Source organism: Anomaloglossus baeobatrachus, chromosome 3, assembly GCF_048569485.1.
Source record: "Anomaloglossus baeobatrachus isolate aAnoBae1 chromosome 3, aAnoBae1.hap1, whole genome shotgun sequence".
Taxonomy (NCBI): Eukaryota; Metazoa; Chordata; class Amphibia; order Anura; family Aromobatidae; genus Anomaloglossus; species Anomaloglossus baeobatrachus.
In genome coordinates this window covers 70,910,637-70,931,150 of record NC_134355.1, presented here as the reverse complement: position 1 = coordinate 70,931,150, position 20,514 = coordinate 70,910,637, and the positions used below count along the sequence as shown (strand labels likewise).

The window sequence follows — 20,514 nt, the reverse complement described above, 5'->3', positions numbered from 1 at the left end:
CATTCACACGTTTTATACTTACATATGGTAGTTCCAGCATATTCTACAATGCTTTCCAGTTTCATACACATCACTGTAATATCTATCAATCCTTATGTATCCATCTATTTCATCATATCCATATCAATTGATCTTGATCTTTTATCTATGCCTGGCATATATCTCATATTAATAAATCTATCAATCCAATATCTATCCATCTCATACATATGACTCTCATATCTGTTTATATCTTATTTAACAGTTTGTGAAATCTGTCTAGAATTAGTTAATTCAACTATAAAATATCTATCTCATTATCTGTTTCTCTATCCATTAATTAAATCTCTGTCTCTCTAGCTAATATCTATTCTATCTACCGGTATCTATCTAATCTACACAGCCATCTGTCTATCATCTATTATGTATGTAGTTCTCTAATATGTACCTCTCTATTATCTATTTCTATAATATCTATCTAGCTAATATTTATCTAACCATCCATCTGTATATCTGTTCAATTGTCTATCAATCTAATATCTGTCCATCCATCTGTTCTGTATACGTTCTCTCGAATATCTATCCCTCTATCGAATATCTAATCTATTGTATCTATCCCTCTGTCAAATATCTAATATCTATCGTATTTATCTATCCCTCCATCGACTATCTAATATCTATCTAATCTATTGTATCTATCCCTCTATTGAGTATCTATCGTATCTATCTATCCCTCTAGCGTATCTAATATCTATCCCTCTATGGCATCTATTTTATCTATCCCTCTGTCGAATATCTAATATCTATTGTATCTATCGTACCCATCCCTCCAATATCTTTCTAATCAATCATATCTATCCCTCTATTGAATATCTATCATATCTATCCCTCTATTGTATCAAATATCTATCGTATCTACCTATCGTATCTATCTGTCCCTCTATTGTATCTATTTTATCTATCCCTCTGTCGAATATCTAATCTCTATCGTATCTAATCTTTCCTTCCAATATCTAATCTATCGTATCTATCCCCCCAATATCTATCTAATCTATCATATCTATCACTCTATCTATTGAATATCTATCGTATCTATCCCTCTAGTGTATCTAATATCTATCGTATCTATCTATCTATCCCTTTAACGTATCTATTGTATCTATCCCTCTATCGAATATCTATCGATCTGTCTATCCCTCTATCAATCTATTGTATCTATCAAATCTATTGTATCTATCAAATCTATCTATCCATCCCTCTATCATCTATCTATATATCCATTTATCCATCAATCTATTGCATCATTTTACCTATCGTATCTATCATTTCTATTGTATCTATCCATCTATCCCTCTAATATCTATATCTATCGTTTGTATCTATCCAGCCATCTTTCTATATCTGTTTTAGCTCATATCTATTGTGGACTAACTGTATATGCATTTTGTGTGTGTATGTACGTATATAACTAGTAATTGTCTTTAGCGATTATAATTTAGACACAAAATCTACAACCAATTTTCTCAGAACAGAAGTTTAATAAAAACAATATTACGGTAAGAAATATTCTGATTTTATTGAAAATTGTATGAGACAGTAATAAATAAACAGTTGCACCAATGTGACGATGTATATTCCGACAGGACACAGTATATATCATACCGGTACAATGTGGTATGACAAATAGCTTTTTTTTAATTTTATTTTTTATGCAGAAATAAATAGCAACGGCATCATAAGCTAATAATGTATAGTTTCAGTCGTAGTTAAAAGCATGAAATAAATAGGTTTCTCCCACAAACGGTTAATTTTCTGACTGAGAAATGTAAACTGCAGCAGGTCTTGAAGCCAAACGTAATCTGGGCAGCTTGTGGGGAATCTATGACACACGGGTCAGTCATCCGGCAGAACGTAGAAGGTATTTGTACTTTGTTGTGGGGAATATTATGTAAAATAGCTGCTCGAAATAAACACCTGTAAATACAGCCTGGCGTGTATATACCAATCAAGTGAAAATGTAGGTAGCTTACATAGCAATAGAAAATGGCAGGACTAGGTGAGAACATTGATGGAGAAGACGCTGCCTCCAGTTTAGCTCCAATAAAACAATATTAGCAAGTCCTCCCCGACCGTCCATCATATTTTACTAGGCGACTGCTAATGGAAGAGAAGGCTATGACTAGTCCATGGGCCATAAAGCAGGAGCCGACCTCTGAATCCAGCTTCAGTGCCCATGACTGACCCCAGGACAGCTGGACAAAGAGCACTCGTTTAACCCCCTCAGTGCCAGAATGCTTTTACAGTCTTCATTAGCGCTGAAGTTGTGTTAAAATCAAACATTTCATAGCAAGAAACCCAAATGATCATATTAAAACCCGTGACACCGTCTCGGGCCTCTCCTTGCTGGGTTTCAGTATAGTCTTTATGTAGTGATTCCAGTCACTTAGTGAAACCATGCTGCGCAAGGGATTATGGGCCGGAGCAGAGTCTTTCCCAGATAGTGGTCGTCACTGGATTGTACATTTCTCTTCTTTCTTTGTCATTTTGCCTTTGTTTTGCTCTAGTGTCCTTTCTAAGTGTTCTTCCTCTTCTTCAGCCCTGTAAGAAAGAAATATATATATATTTTATATATATATATTATATATATATATATAAAATATGCTAAATATATTAAACCTCTAACAATATAGAGAATTCTTACTCATTTATTAGATTAGAATTTGCTCATTATTTTTTAGCTTAAAAAGATTAAGAAGGTGCAAAAGACGACAAAATACAGCCCAGAAACACAAGAACACACAGCCCAAAACTACAAAGCCTAAAACGTAAGAAAACACAGCCCAAAACTACACAGCCCTAAATGTAAGAAAACCAACAAAGACTACACAGCCCAAAACTTAAGAAAACACAACCCCAAATTTAAGAAAACCCAGCCCGCCCCTTAAAATACAAAGCCAAAAACACACACACACACACACACACACACACACACACACACACACACACACACACACACACACACACACACACACACACACACACACACACACACCAGCCTAAAGCAAAAGAAAACAGTCCCAAAAACACAAAGCCTAAAACACACACACAAAACAGCCTAAAACCAAACTAAATGCAACCCGAAACGTAAGAAAAAAGTGCCAAATAACCCAAACCACCCCATAGCGCCAAAAAAAGGACAGCACCAGCAAAACACAGCCCCAAAAATAACAGACCCCAAAAAAAACACAACTCCCAAAAAAAAGACAGTCTAAAACAAAAGAAAACGCAGCCCAAAACGTAAGAAAACAGTGCCAAAAAACAAGGTGCCAAAAAACCAACCTCAGCTCCCCAACAACTGCATAAAACAAAACAAAAAATAAAATACCCAGCCTAAAACACAAGAAAATGCAGCTAAAAAAAAGAAAAGAAAACAAAGCCTAAAACATATGAAAACCACAATACTGTTGGTAAAGTTTTTTTCTTGCTAGTTCACATTTTTTTAGGCTTTGTATTAAACTTTATTCCTACAATTGTTACATAACTAAAAGGTGATGGGATATGCTTTATACTTGATTTTCATACTACTGAGCACTAAATTTCTTCTTAGTTTTGATATAAAATATATTGAAATTTGTTCCATGAGAGAATAGCTCGGGCACCAGAGAATTAGAGGCTGCGGCACGTTCTCAGTCTGTCTCCATACAGCTGGATATATGAACCTGATATGTTCCTACACACCAACGCCTACAGCAATAACATACAAACTGCTATACTGACTTAATGACACTTTAGCTTGTTTTTTATTTTTCCCGGGGATCAAATTTTTAAAATCACACATGTAACGACTTAAGTTTTATGAAAAAAAACAAACCCAAAAACTAACTTCAAAATGTGCCCCTGTAATATTACTGGAGTCATGCTGACTTAACTATACTTCCTGAGCAGATTTACTTGCCTGTGCTATCACACATTACATACAATAGGGCTCATACTTACAAAAATAGCCTATATATTTTTTTTTGCAAAGACATTGCTTAATGTCACATGACTCTAAAGAACGAAAGAATAAGTTAGTGCTAAAAATAATAATAATAATAAAGAAAAGGTCTCCGCTTGTTTCCTTCAGGAACTTTTTATAGTTGTAATGCCAGCAGTAAGGTAGGATATTTCATAAGGATTCTGGACAGATTTGCGTCAACCTGAACTTACTCCTTTTCTTGGGCATCCAAGTCTCGGACCAAGGCATCGCGCTTATTAACCAGGATAACCAGTTCGTCAAGTAAAAGTTGCTCCCGTCTCTTCTGGGCTTCAGTCTTTTGCCAGTCTACAAAACACAGTATCGTACATTAGACACGGAGTCAACAAACAACATCTGTTAATTTCATTTTTGCTCTTATTACATAAGAGCTATTTAGTGTAAGCACAATAGTCGAGATCCATGTATACACCCAAGTACAGTATGTGCACTAGACCATGGACGATCGCTGCTCTACAAAAGTCATGGTTATTGCTCCTATTAGAGAATAAGAGGCTGAAAGTGGGCACTAGACACTCCTGATTACACCCAGGGTCGGGCTCAGTGCTGGCGGACCACTGGAGTAGTTCCTTATGAAAGTTTCTGGGTGGACTGGACAAATCCCTTTAATGTAGGATATGACTAACAGCTCGTATCTATATAGTGATATTCATCAGAGCATGGTCGCCTCATCGCTGTCTCTATCTATGGAGTCCCAGACGTTGAACGCCATCAAACTTTGGTAGGCCAGCAATACTAGCATCACAGAGAACCCTTCAATGGAGCTTTTCTGTCTTGGACAGGCCGGTGTCACGATCAGCTACTACAAATGATCAGACGATTGCACGTAGTGTCGTCCATATGCCTAATAATGAACCTATATTATAGTACAAAGCTTATGAGTGTGTTGTCCCTTTAAATCCATTTACGACAGATAGGATTTGTGTGTCCCCTTCCAACAGATAGAAAGAGGAGACTGCAAAAGTTCCTGTAAAAAAATGACAAGTCTCTCAAAAAATGAAAAAAAGTAATAGTCAGGTATGTTGGTCTCAAAGAATGTAGTGAGTGCTTTGTATCTCTGAAATAAGGTTTAATAAAAATAAAATGGAAGAGAAAAACAAACAAAACATGAGAAAAGGCAATGGACAACCAACAATGTTACAAGCCGCAGAAACCACTTTGGGGTCTGGAGAAGGCAGTAGGGTAAGTGCTGCACCTTTACTTCCCATTGGTGAAGAATAGTCATCTCTGAGCACACTGGCCGACTGCGACTGTTCTCCCTTCCAACTCCCCCATACATAGGAGCAGATGTGCGGTCGAGAACTCATTTGTTTTCAACATGGCGGAAGGAGAAAATGGCTTCTAGCAGCGGCTTATCCCCCCGAACACAAAAGACCTTTATGTCTGGTACAATTTTAAAACAGATCACAGAAAATCTGCCATATATTCTATGGTGAATATTATCCCATGACCAGTTTTTTTAATGATATATACAATATACCTTTATAGCAGCCAATGCTTAGTATTAGTGGAGCAGACCTCAGAACACACTAGAAGTTTTTTATTTTATTAAAATTCTGACACTTTTAGCCACCACTAGAGGGCGCTCCAGAGTTTACTGCATACAATTTGTGTATTAACCTCAATAACAGAACACTCTACAGTAGTCTCCTATCCCTCAAATATCAGCTCTGCACTGCGGCTACGTGGAGCTGCTGATTTGGAGCTTTGTGTAACCAAGAGCTGCAATGTTTCATAATCAAGATCATAAGAAATCTATACAAAAATCTTTATTACGAATCCTACTACTGACTCCGAAAAGAGTTTATACAGTTTCCTAAGACAATCTACAGGACCAGTACTTACCGACTGCTACGAGGCATCTAAGTAATGATGGAAGTACCTGGTGTGCGGAGAGGTCTCACCTTTAATATCTAGACCCCCATTCCATATACATTGGTCTAGTAATATACCATCTGAGCAATGTGCTGCAACCAGGTTTTTTTCACCATGATGGGTATTTATTAAATGCATTTTTTTTTATTTTTTATCAATTTTATTACTGTTATATTGGATTTTCCTTGCAGACCCAAAATATAAAAATAAGCACATTAGATTTAGCAAATAAACTTTCCCCATTGCGGTCATAAAATAAAGCAACCATCCGCTTCCGAGAGCCATCCTACCCGTGAACACGGCGCTGCGATTGTATCTCGTCCCTATAGACACGTTCCCCATTTATTAAAGGTCTGTTCAACTAACCGACACAGACAAGTAAACGGCATCATCATCCCTGATAAAGCAAAGCTCGCTCATGTAGAGACATTCTGCCGAACAGATCACTTCTGCTTCTCAATTTGTTGTTTTGGGAGAAAACGACAGAACAAAGGTATTAGATGATCCAGATAGGAGAGGCTGCAACAGGTTTTATGCTGCATTAGACGAATGTGCGGTGACCTCCGGGCTGAGGATAAAGTGAGATACTGTGTCATTATTCCTCTATCGCGCCCCGCTATACCGGCCATACTCTTATTTTAGGTTACAGGTCCTTTGGGTATACCGAATAATAATAATATAGCATGGCCCCACGCGGGGCTGGTGAGGCAGACCACTATCGTGCCGTACTTCTCCAAGGTAGGCAGGTAGCCCATTACTGAGCGCTCGTGTCACGCTGGCTATTCGGTAACAGTTTGAGGCATCTCACACTGTGATCCATATGCTTTGCAGTGACTTGAAAGAGAAATACTAATTGGCTCAGACATTAACGCAGAATTAAGCAAAATGTGGAATATTGTTCTATAATGGACTACTAACAATTACCCTATAGATCCCAAACGTTGTCTTAACCCCCCTCCACAATGTGAATGTACACCTTTAAAGCTCATTTTTAATTTCTTAATGTATTTTTATAGTATTTGGGACTCCATTGTTTTAGATAGAGGATTGATCCCACTGCACAGTAATGAAAATATGCCGTCCTGCAACAGCCACTAAAGGGGATACAAGGGCTTTCTGCATGTGGTTTTACTATGTGATCAGTCCTAATGCTATCATAGATCTGTTTCCTTGATCAGTGTACTTTCAAATGACTCATTCAATAAATTGCTTATGACATTTTTGCACATTAAGTCGGAAATCTGAGAAGGGAGTACCTGTACATAAAGTGCTGGCAGGAGGATTGTACAGCTGCTAAAGTGCATGTGAAGTTAAAGTGTACACAAATTAGAACAGCTTCTGGACATATTAGAAATGTGTGTGCACCAATAGCAACTTTCACTTTTCATGAAAGATCATGCGTTCGTCTAATTTTGAGTGGGGAAAAAAAAAAGGTTGACTGATAGACATTATGTGTACAATGGCGGAGGAAAGACAATGGAAATATATTTCCTAAATAATAGATACTGAACATACTGCTTTGTTGATGCACCCTTCGTGTTTACCCCAGCAACCACACTATAGTGCACAGGGCTGGTTTAAGGCAAAGTGGGGCCCTGGGCAAAGATAAAAGTGGAACCCCAAATAATAATAATATTAATTCACTTACAGTATATAGCGCTATTAATTCTACAGCACTTTACAAATATTGGCAGCACTCTCCCCATTGGGGCTCACAATCTAAATTCCTTATTAGGTCTCTGGAGTGAGGGAGGAACCTCATGCAAACACAAAGAGAACATACAAATGCTACGGTATTGCACCATCACACAACAATGTAGGATGCATGGACACCAGACGATTTCAGTCCATCAGATGAACAGATTGAAAGACAAAGTTTATATAAAACAATCTGTGTCTGGAAATATTTAAAAGCGTCACAGCCAGGATTTACCTACAGAGACACCGTCCTTGTTTCTTCGTTTTATATCCCAGTTATAAACCCTAGCCATATTGACTTCAGTGGTGGTGAACTGGTCCCATAAGTAGTTTGGCTCCGATTACACGGCTGATGAGCAATGATGGAACAGAACCGTAGAATGATTTTATTCCTCTACAGCATCATGGTACTTGTAGTGCCTGGTATGTTTAACATTGGGCGATTTGCTGCTGGTAACAATGATTTTAAGCTGGTATAAATGATCCAATTACTGACTAACGAGGGTTTTGCTCATTTGTCATGTGATTGCCGACAGGTTTACGAGAGGATAATTGGGAACGTGTATTCCTACAAATGCTCATCTGCGACGTGCTGGCATTTTTAAATATGATTCTGTGCCCAACCCTCCATGTTAATCAGGTGACCACTTTATACCACAGGCCGAAGCACTAGCGGATAGACAGAAAAGGGCCCTTGTGCAAGAACAATACATGGGCCCTTTGCAGTCCAAGAGCTCATCAAAACGTACAATTCCACCTGCTGTGGATGTAGAAATGGGCCCCCCTTACCTCTTGGGTCCCTGTATGTGATATGTGCACCCCTGGGGTGAAGGGGGAGGGTGGGTGATGAGGTGGAGGTTTGGTTAACAATAAAGTAACTTCAGTTAAGACTGAGTGGGCTGAAATGTCTAAGATGGTGAAAACTATACAGGATCATCCATGAAGATAGGGAAATTGACTAGACCTCAAATCAGCCTCTGCTACTCTCTTCGTAATGCATACATACACTACATGTTACACACACACACTTCATACAGTATGCTATACTCATAAGCTGGGTTTACACGCTGCAACATCGCAAAGGACATCGCTGTAACGTCACAGGTTTGGTGACGTAACAGCGATCTCCATAAGTCTCTGCTAAGTCTCTGGTGAGCGTTCAACCCGGCAAACCTGGCCAACAACTTACCAGCGATCCGGACCTGCAGAGCGACTTAGCTGGTTGTTGGGGACGTTGATAAGCAGCCTTTTGAAAGGGAAGTTGCTAACAAAGTCGCTGAAAAGGATTCACACACTGAAACTTCATGCTGCACAGCGGGAAACAAAGGACCTAGGAATGGTCCTGAACGACTTGTAGTGATCAGCAACTTCCAGCAACTTCACAGCAGGGGCCAGGTCGCTGATAGGATTCACACACTGCAACATCGCAAACAACATCGCTATTGCGTCACAAAACCGGTGACGTTACAGCGATGTCGTTTGAGATGTTGCAGTGTGTAAACCCAGCTATACTCTGTATGTTGTACACACTCTTATGTTACACAAATACACCCTCCTTCACGATGCGCGCACACACACACACACACACACACACACACACACACACACCTTACATACGCTCTTTGCTAAATACCCAGGATATGTTGGCTTCTAGAATTCATTAGGAACTGACGTGAGAGGGCCTTTTTAGAACAACTTGACTTTAATCTCAGCCTAGAAGACATACAAGGCTCTTTTCTTCTCTTCAGTTCCTCCAGATCCAGAAGGACCGTTGGTCATGTTACTATGATGTCACCTAAAGGTCCTTTCTACCCTTCTAAATTCAGACACTACACTGATAATTCAGGGCTGCGTTATCAGTGCATTTTTCAATTTGTAAAGGTAGGAGGCCCAGAAACTGAACAGAGGACCAAACCTGCATCTCTGAAGGGTCTTACAGGGTGTTATTTTCGGATAGTACCCTGGGCAATTTTCTAGTTTTCCAAACAGTGTAGAAACTAAAATTAGTCCGTCCTACACTGAGAAAAGAGGACCATTACAGAAGATCTAACAGGAGCTATATGATCTGTCCAGGTTGCCTTAAATGATGCCTAAAACAGAAAAAACAAAACTGAAGAAGGCATACATAATACATTTATCTGAATGAGTGTCTTCAATGTGGAGAGAGAAATAAACCACGGACAGATGTATCTGGCAGAATCTATTAAAACAATCAAAGCAAATGGTTTAGGTCTGTTGAAAACCAAATTGCTTGATCCTATGGATATGAAAAGCAATGAGGACACCTTCACAGCCCTTAGAAGGTCCATTAGTTCAATCAAAATTCAGAGGTTCAGTCAATAGTCAAATATAGGGCCAGTTTTATTTAATAATGTATATATACTTAGAGGAAGTTTCAATTATATCTATTAAGGCCCCAACACACTTTAGATAGTTATTGGCCAAACTCAAGGCAGCTGGTTTATCTCGCGAAGACAAAAGCAATGGCTAATGGAAATCAAATGGGCCGGATCCTTCTCTGTACCCGACATCAATCTTAGGGAAGTCAGATTTGCCCAACTTTTGGCTAATGTGTATGAAAATTCTTACTGGACCGTCAGCGTAGGCTATAAACGATCATAAGTATATATGAGGCCTCACCACAGCTTAGGCATATATCAGCATTTAGGGTGAACTACTTTATTACATATTGTAAATGAAATAGTCAGGGGTGCGTCTAAGGGTTTATTTCCACAGGTCTGCAATGTCGGCAAATGACAGAATATAAAGACCGCCATATAAATTAGACTAAAGTCGTCCGAACCTACCTATATTGGTGAGATCAGCAAAGGGTCTATGTTGGCCTCCCGACTCTTACGCAAAGGAGGCTTCCCAACTTTTCCCCAAAGTATCTGGTGCATTGGATGTAAATGGGTGACCCTTTTGTTCTTCCTGGAGTTAAGCCACTGGCAGAGGAATCTGGCAGCTGCTTTCCCATGGAGAACACAAGGGCGCTTGGCTGAGCTGTGTTCCTATCTATGAGAAAGTTGAGAGATATCGCTATAGCTGAATGATTATTTGGACAAACAGCAATTTAAATGCCTACGGAGCCCTTTATGTTCACACATTTTTATATATATATATATATTTCTTTTTTTTTTCTTATTTACAATGGCTTGTCTAAGTAAAAGATATAAACAAAATTTGGTGAGAGAATCTTTAAATATCTTCTTTTAATGAAAGAATGCTTACAACAATTCTCTAAATTTTGAAAAAAATCTAAATGTTAGCAAAAATAATAAGATAATAAAAAAAATATCAAAGAATATGAGAAGTATGCATTGTGAATTTACCTTATATTTAAGACTCATTATGTCTTGGACTCTTTTGCCTGGTGTCTAGTGTCTTTTCGTTTTTACAGCCTCTAAGGATTATCTATCTTTTATGGCAGCAAAACCAGGAAATTGACAACTATTTGTTTTAACCCCTTTCAAACCCAAACACCCTGCAGCAAAGAAATTAAAAACTCCCTTGAGCAGAGGTAGGGTTAAATTGTCCAGTCCTTCCCCTGTCAAGTGCCCTTTTGCACAGCTAGTCTGCAGGAGCTTGTAACTGTCCATCATCCACCAGGCCACTCCGCCCCTCTCATTAGGAAGGTAAATAATGGCAAGAAGTAGAATTAGGTGATGAGGGAGATAGCAGAACAAATAAGGACCATGAGGAGAAACAGGACACCAGCTTAAAAAATCCATAGCCACCGACTCCAGCGGTGTCTTTGCTCCCCCATGCACCTTCCAAAAAAGCAGAGTAAAGAGTGTGTGCAATCCTTTTGGATTAGTCTCTTCTCTCTCCATTGCCCTGGGCAATCATGTTAAAACTCACATGGCTGGTGCTTATTCAGATAAACCTAACAATGCACACCAGCGGTTACCATGTGAATCTTCACAAACCACACAAGAATGTGCTGGTTCAAATCCCCATGACCCTCCTCCAAAGGCAAATTTATTCAAGACAGCACACTGCTCTGCGGCTCTCCGAGAGCGAGCGCTGCTAGTGGGAATTCCACCTTGTATCTACACTTTACAAATTAGATGCAGCATCAGGTCAGATAAAAAAAAAATGACAGTACAAGGACTTCGGAAATGTCTGATAAAAAAAAAAAGTTTGTTTTTTTTGTTTGCAAATTTAAAGGATTTAAAATGCATAATATTACTAGTGGACTGGACCAAGCTTTCACCAACCTCTATGAGTTTACGAGACTGGACCAAAGACTTGGATCTTTAGATATTAACTTTCACACCTCAACAATATTGTCCTGTTTTAAGTCGCAGCTAAACTTTCCTTCACTTGAGGCAAAGTTTGGGCTCTCCACCCTATCCACATATCCGGCCTAAGGCTGCGGAGATTACTGATGCCCTGATGGCAATCAGTACCCGAGGGTACAAGGCTCACCAGCTATGTGGAACAACCTGACGAGGACTCCATTCCCAATATCCTTAAATAGGTTGTGCTAAGATATCAATAGTTGTCAGAAATAATGGAATTCCTGGTAAGAAGCTGCTAAGTTCACATCATTGTACAGGCTAATAGGAATGCCTTTTTTTTGTGACATCAGATAGGACTAACACCCCTCCCCCAGCCACATTTTGATAGGTCGTAGAAGAATGTGAAGCATGTCTGCCCTATTTCTTCATGTCAAAACTATTTTCTGTAGTTAGTGAAGTATTTAGAGCACTTTCACTAGACGCTGTTGTAGAGCGTAATTGGCTATTGTATTACTGAGTCATCGAATTAAGTGAGGTGGTCTGTCCTCACATTACCAAAAATTCAGTCAGCAACCTCTTTAATGTGTTGTACAAGTCTTTAAAGCTTTAAATGTACATGTCCCATTCATATCTAACACATTCTTGGTTATATACATGTGTTATTTGCAGCCTACCTGTGTCACTGCTTACCATCTGTAGCCATTAGATTCTTGGTTATATTCATGTATTATTGGCGGCCTACCTATATCACTCCTTACCATCCATAGCCATTAAATTATTGGTTATATACAAGTGTTATTGGCAGCCTACCTGTTTCACTCCTTTCCATCTGTAGTCATTACATTATTGATTATATACATGTGTTATTGGCAGTCTACCTGTGTCACTTGTTACCATCAGTAGCCATTCGATTCTTTATTATATACATGTGTTATTTGCAGACTACATGTGTCACTCCTTACCATCTGTAGCCATTACATTATCGGTGATATACAAGTATTAGTGGCCTACCAGTTTCACTCCTTACCATCTCCAGCCATTAGATTCTTGGATATATACATGTGTTATTGGTGGCCTGTCGGTCACTCCTTACTATCCATAGCCATTAGATTTTTGGTTATGTACATGTGTTACTTGAGGCCTACCTGTGTTACTCCTTACCATCCATAGCCACTAGAACCTTGGCTATATACATGTGTTATTGGCAGCCTACCTGTGTCCATTTTTACTATTCCATGTAATTGTATTATTTATGTACATTTGTTACTGGCAGCCTACCTATATCCCTCCTTCCAATCGATAGCCATAAGACTCTTGGTTATGTATGTGTTACTGCTAGCCTACCTACATTATGTCACTCCTTACCATCCATAGACACTAGAACCTTGGCTATATACATGTGTTATTGGCAGCCTACCTGTGTCAATCCTTACTATTCCATGTAATTGTATTATTTGTTATGTACATTTGTTACTAGCAGCCTACCTATATCCCTCTTTTCCAATCCATAGCCATAAGACTCTTTGACATTATGTCACTCCTTACCATCCGTAGCTGCTAGAGCCTTGCCTATATACTGTACATGTGTTACTGGCCTACCTGTTTCACTCCTTAATTCTGTGTATTATATTATCTATTTTTTTTTATCTATTATTGATTCTGTTTAACTAAAATTATTGCCTGCTAAAGGCTATAGCATATATGTATAAATCACATAAAACAAGAATCCTGGAGGGCATTGTCTAACAACACTCAAGGCAATACTGTTCAATAGGGCACATGGGTGTCATGGGATGCAAGGGTCTGTATAAGCGAAACAGGTGAAGACTCCTCAAGCTCAGTCAATATCATGTTTGGTCACTCATTTTACCATATTTTCTTACCTTTGCAGTACCTGCCATTATTACAAAAAGTAGATGCATTCCAGGGATAAAGCCTTTAAGAGTCAATCCAGATCTTTCCCTTTGGATCAGATAAATTATAACCTTGTGTACAGTAATCATTGTGAAGATCACTAAATATATAATACATTTTTGGGCTGTTTCTACAATGTAGGCGTCTACTGGGCAGTTTTTAAAAAATAGGTGGTCAACAGTAGAGCCCCTTTAAAGGGTTATTAGGTGATGATGTTATTAAGACCTCTGGGTGTCTGACCACTGGGACCACCACCAATCTTGAGAACAAACGGCGAGTGAAGCACAGGCAGCGGGGAGTGCAGCACCAGGGAGCGAAGGACCGGGCAGCGGGGAGCGCAGAACCAGGGAGCGAAGGACCGGGCAGCGGGGAGCGCAGAACCAGGGAGAGAAGCATCGGGCAGTGGAGAGCTCAGCACCAGGGAGCGAATGACTGGGCAGTGGGGAGCTCAGCGTTGTCTGCTGGACCCTAAAAAGCGGTCTGGGGGCTGAGTAAAAGGCTGAAATGGATGTATGATTGTTGAAAACAATCATGAATCCATTTCAGCCTTTTACTCAGACCCCAGACCGCTTTGTAGGGTCCAGACGACAATTACTCACATTTCCCATTGAGTTACATTGGACTCGCTACTCCTAAGGAGTAATTACAAGGATTCTAACGGAGTAACGAGTAGCCCGAATACCGTACTGCTCGGCGAGTACCGAGTAGTAACAAGTATACTCACTCATCCCTAATGAGAACCTTAAAAGGCTACATTAAGGCTTTTATTTGTTTATTTTTTTAAGTCCCTGGCAGAGAACATGAAGAAACTATCATCAGAAACAACCTATGATATAAATCAGATTTTACACACATAGTAGTTTTAAAACTTTTTTTGTCAATGTTTGATATCACAACCTTTATTAAATAAAGAAATAATTAGAAATGTTCCATTGTTTTGAAATTTTCAAACTGAGCACTGCGGCTTTTTTAGCCTCATAGCTCTGTTCTTTTAGGAAGAGTTTACAGCAGTTTATCATCAATGGGAGCGCTACAGTGACAGGTACACCTCTATACACGGCTGATAACACAGGATCACAATAGGGGAAGTCACCGCTTACCAGGCTCCCCTTCCTTCACAATGACCTATGCACACACTCATTAGACGTTTGGGCACCCCTATTAATGTTAACCTTTTTTCTTTATAACAATTTGGGTTTTTGCAACAGCTATTTCAGTTTCACATATCTAATAACTGATGGACTGAGTAATATTTCTGGATTGAAATGAGGTTTATTGTACTAACAGAAAATGTGCAATCCACATTTAAACAAAATTTGAGCGGTGCAAAAGTATGGGCACCCTTATCAATTTCTTGATTTGCACACTCCTAACTACTTTTTACTGACTTACTAAAGCACTAAATTGGTTTTGTAACCTCATTGAGCTTTGAACTTCATAGGCAGGTGTATCCAATCATGAGAAAAGGTATTTAAGGTGGCCACTTGCAAGTTGTTCTCCTATTTGAAGCTCCTATGAAGAGTGGCATGATGGGCTCCTCAAAACAACTCTCAAATGATCTGAAAACAAAGATTATTCAACATAGCTGTTCAGGGGAAGGATACAAAAAGTTGTCTCAGAGATTTAAACTGTCAGTTTCCACTGTGAGGAACATAGTAAGGAAATGGAAGAACACAGGTAGAGTTCTTGTTAAGCCCAGAAGTGGCAGGCCAAGAAAAATATCAGAAAGGCAGAGAAGAATGGTGAGAACAGTCAAGGACAATCCACAGACCACCTCCAAAGACCTGCAGCTTCATCTTGCTGCAGATGGTGTCAATGTGCATCGGTCAACAATACAGCGCACTTTGCACAAGGAGAAGCTGTATGGGAGAGTGATGCGAAAGAAGCCGTTTCTGCAAGCACGCCACAAACAGAGTCGCCTGAGGTATGCAAAAGCACATTTGGTCAAGCCAGTCACATTTTGGAAGAAGGTCCTGTGGACTGATGAAACAAAGATTGAGTTGTTTGGTCATACAAAAAGGCGTTATGCATGGAAGCAAAAAACAACAGCATTCCAAGAAAAGCACTTGCTACCCACAGTAAAATTTGGTGGAGGTTCCATCATGCTTTGGGGCTGTGTGGCCAATGCCGGCACCAGGAATCTTGTTAAAGTTGAGGGTCGCATGGATTCAACTCAGTATCAGCAGATTCTTGACAATAATGTGCAAGAATCAGTGACGAAGTTGAAGTTACGCAGGGGATGGATATTTCAGCAAGACAATGATCCAAAACACCGCTCCAAATCTACTCAGGCATTCATGCAGAGGAACAATTACAATGTTCTGGAATGGCCATCCCAGTCCCCAGACCTGAATATCATTGAACATCTGTGGGATGATTTGAAGCGTGCTGTCCATGCTCGGCGACCATCAAACTTAACTGAACTGGAATTGTTTTGCAAACAGGAATGGTCAAATATACCTTCATCCAGGATCCAGGAACTCATTAAAAGCTACAGGAAGCGACTAGAGGCTGTTATTTTTGCAAAAGGAGAATCTACAAAATATTAATGTAACTTTTATGTTGAGGTGCCCATACTTTTGCACTGGTCAAATTTTGTTTAAATGCGGATTGCACATTTTCTGTTAGTACAATAAACCTCATTTCAATCCAGAAATATTACTCAGTCCATCAGTTATTAGATATATGAAACTGAAATAGCTGCTACAAAAACCCAAATTGTTAGAAAGAAAAAAGGTTAACATTAATAGGGGTGCCCAAACTTTTTCATATGACTGTATATTATATATATCTATATATCTATATATATATATATCTATATATATCTATATATCTATATATATATATATATATATATATATATATCTCTATATCTATCTATATCTATCTATCTATCTATGATTTTTTCTTTCCGAGATGGGTGAATAGTAACTATTCGTGTTCGGATACTGCTTACCAAGTACTATTCCAGTATTCATCACGGCAAGATAAATCCTCAGGTTCCCCATTGACTTGCGTTAGGTATGATGTTCGTGAGGAATGCCTAAACAGTTCTTTGGGATTCATTACGAATAACCCAAACACAAATCATTACTATTCGTTCATCACTAATATACAGTGGGTACGGGAAGTATTCAGACCCCTTTAAATTTTTGACTCTTTATTTCACTGCAGCCATTAGGTAAATTCAAAAAAGTTCATTTTTTTCTCATTAATAATGTACACTCTGCACCCCATCTTGACAGAAAAAAACAGAAATAGACATTTTTGCAAATTTATTAAACAAGAAAAACTGAAATACCACATGGTCAAGTATTCAGACCCTTTGCTCAGACACTCATAATTAAGTCACATGCTGTCCATTTCCTGGTGATCCTCCTTGAGATGGTTCTACTCCTTCTTTAGAGTTCAGCTGTGTGTTAATTAAACTGATAGGACTTGATTTGGAAAGGCACACACCTGTCTATATAAGACCTCACAGCTCACAGTGCATGTCAGACCAAATGAGAATCATGAGGTCAAAAGGAACTGCCCAAGGAGCTCAGACAGAATTGTGGCAAGCCACAGATCTGGCCAAGGTTACAAAAGAATTTCTGCAGTACTCAAGGTTCCTACGGTAAGAGCACAGTGGCCTCCACAATCCTTAAATGGAAGAAGTTTGGGACCACCAGAACTCCTCCTAGACTTGGCCGTCCAGCCAAACTGAGCATTTGTGGGAGATGAGCCTTGGTGACAGAGGTAAAGAAGAATACCAAGATCACTGTGGCTGAGCTCCAGAGATGCAGTAGGGATATGGGAGAAAGTTCCATAAAGTCAACTATCAAATCAGTCCTCCACCAGTCGGGCCTTTATGGCCGAGAGGCTCATTGGAAGCTTCTAGTCAGTGCAAGACATATGAAACCTTACATAGAGTTTGCAAAAAAACACATGAAGGACTCCCAGACTATGAGAAATAATATTCTCTGGTCTGATGTGATGAAGATAGAACTTTTTGGTGATAATTCTAAGCAGTATGTGTGGAGGGAACCAGGCACTTATCACCTGCCCAATACAATCCCAACAGTGAATCATGGGTGTGGCAGCATCATGCTATGGGGGTGTTTTTCAGCTGCAGGGACGGGATGACTGGTTGCAATTGAAGGAAAGATGAATGTGGCTTCTACTCAATACTGAGCAATGGGTCTGAATACTTATGACCATGTGATTTCATTTTTTTCTTGTTTAATAAATTTGCAAAAATCTCTACATTTCTGTTTTTTTTCTGTCAAGATGGGGTGCAGAGTGTACATTAATGAGAGAAAAAAATGAACCTTTGAATTTACCAAATGTCTGCAATGAAAAAGTGAAAATTTTAAAGGGGTCTGAATCCTTTCCGTACACACTGTATATATATATTTATATTTCTTTAATAACGATGGCGATGTGGGAAATGAAAATTGGCTAATATGTTTTAATAATACATAGAATACCTGAAAGGTCACTTCTATATGATAGATTGTCTTTAATTAGATTTATTCAGCAGCTTTGAAAGAAACCGAAAATTACAAAGAAGCTAATTTTTATCAGAATATGACAAATCATATTTACTGATGATTTTATAGATTTATAGGAAAGGTCTCGAGTCTCCTATACACACGACAGCAGTCAGATAAATCCGCTTACTATAGCCGGACTGGAGACCTTCATACTCTTCCCTGATAGATGATGCTGAGGCCGCCATGCTTAATTTTTACACCCAACCTTTTTGGTTTCCTTTGGGAGATAAGTCGTCGTCAGAGAAGTCAGACAACGGCTTTAAGCCAATCGTCCCAATGAAAACATATACATGATCAAGTGAGCGGAGATCTCGTGTGTCTGCCAAAGCAACGCTTAGCCAAAAGGTTGAAGGGTACCTTCGTGGAATAATGGCTGTGCGGCAGTACACTGTGTGTTATACCTTTACATTTGTGTGGGCATACAGGGCCGCTGTCAGGGCATTACAACCCTGACTGGTCTATGGGGCACGGTGAAGAAGGGAGCCTGGGGTAATTAGCCCTCAGTCCAGTAGACCACTGTGCAACCAGCTCTGTCCTCACCTATTGTACCATCACCCATTCCCTGTAGACTGTAAGCCCTCGCGGGCAGGGTCCTCTCTCCTCCTGTACCAGTCTGTTATGTACTGTTAATGATTGTTGTACGTATACCCTTTCACTTGTAAAGCGCCATGGAATAAATGGCGCTATAATAATAAATAATAATAATAATAATAATTACTTAGCTTTAATAAGCCCGAGGCCAGCCGGGCCCCCCTCTTCACCGGGCCCCAGTTACAGGTGAAGAAGGAAGTCCGGGCTAATTACTTAGCTTTAATAAGCCCCAGGCCAGCCAGGCCCCCCTCTTCACCGGGCCCCAGTTACAGCCGTAGCAGAGGGGCAATGTCGATCGGCTACTATATATGGCTAATTTACATGTGAAGGGGCGGAGCATGCAAATAAGCCATGTGCTGGACTAGAGGCAGTGTCAATGGGGCAGAGCAGGGTGTGGGGGGAGCGCCGACCCCAGCCCCTGCTTTAGCTGGATGCCTGTTGGAGGGTGCACCTGGTGACCAGAAGCAAGCAGAGGGGCCCAGAGACGCTGCCAGCCTGGGCCCCTCCGCTTTCATTCTTTTACTCACCGGGCCCCAGGGGCAGTATATATCTTAATTCAGTATATTGAAGTAAAAGGTCTATGTGAGAAAGTGAATGGTTAGCTACAAGTCATCTAAAGTCCGTTCAGTGGCATGACTCACGGGCCACGCTATAATGATATGAATATCAAGCCTTGGGACTCTTTGGGATACCAGATCCACATCTCAATATCTTCCTTGTTATAATATGTTATAAAAATACAAAATACATTGCTGATGCCTAATCTCTCCTCCCGAGTACTCCGATTTCCAGTGCCATTTCTCCTGTACAACATTTTAACATTCAGCTTTTTGACAGCAGTAACTCGGAGAAATGTGTGATTTTATCTGACCCAAATAATATGCTTGACGGCAAGTCATGCAGAGGGAGCACAGGCGGAGAATGATTGATTTAAAAGAACCTTGGGATTCTTCAGACGATACCTTCAGAGTTCTGATCTAGCAATTCATACAAAAGTATTTAGTGATTTACTAAAGTATTTAGTAAAAGTGTAGCCAGATGCCGTAATAAAGAAAATCAGCCAAAAAGGACGTGGCGATAGAGATCGGTGACATCTTCCGTGAAGAAGCCTGCGGCAGGTTGTTAGTCAGGAATAACCTCAGATAATAGTAGCCAGACCAGCCGTTCCGCAACCCCTTGTTTACTGCCTGTGTGCAAAGCTCTAGGAGCGTATTATTAATGGTCAAAAAGACATTTTCAATAGTGAGAAGGGCCCAGATATCTGATGAGAAGTCAGTCTTGGGATTTCAACAATATTGCAGTCTTCAGAGAGCATGAAAATATTTTATTTTTAACAGGTGAAGCTTTTAGGCAGTAAAGAAAACATCCAGTAGTGCAATCTAATGGCATAAAGGCAAAAAAAATAAATAAATAATGTAAACAAGGATCTGTAGAGCTGTTCTACATAAAGTCGATCCCTAGGTTTACTAGAGTGACGTTTTCTTAGTCACAGATTTGATGTTTGTCTTCCTGTTCCCAGGTAAATTGTCCATCAGTTGATGCCCAACACTCAAATAACATTTTCTCTGCCCAAAGAGAGAGTAAATGGACGCTGGTTCTTGGTCTGTTCTTCCATTGTATGTCCATAAAACTTAGCCATCAA

General features: G+C 39.7%; 1 protein-coding gene across 7 annotated transcripts in view; it reads right to left on the bottom strand.

The window, feature by feature from the left end:
• Positions 1-1,530: 1,530 nt before the first annotated feature.
• Positions 1,531-20,514, bottom strand: part of EHBP1 (EH domain binding protein 1) — a 536,928-nt gene continuing 517,944 nt past the window's right edge. For all 7 annotated transcript variants that reach the window (XM_075339243.1, XM_075339247.1, XM_075339245.1 and 4 more), the window contains 2 exons: positions 4,189-4,303; positions 1,531-2,577 (listed from right to left, as the gene is read on the bottom strand). In XM_075339243.1, the coding sequence (XP_075195358.1) occupies positions 2,487-2,577; positions 4,189-4,303 (206 nt within the window). In that variant the 3' untranslated portion in view covers positions 1,531-2,486. The remainder of the gene's footprint in view (positions 2,578-4,188; positions 4,304-20,514) is intronic.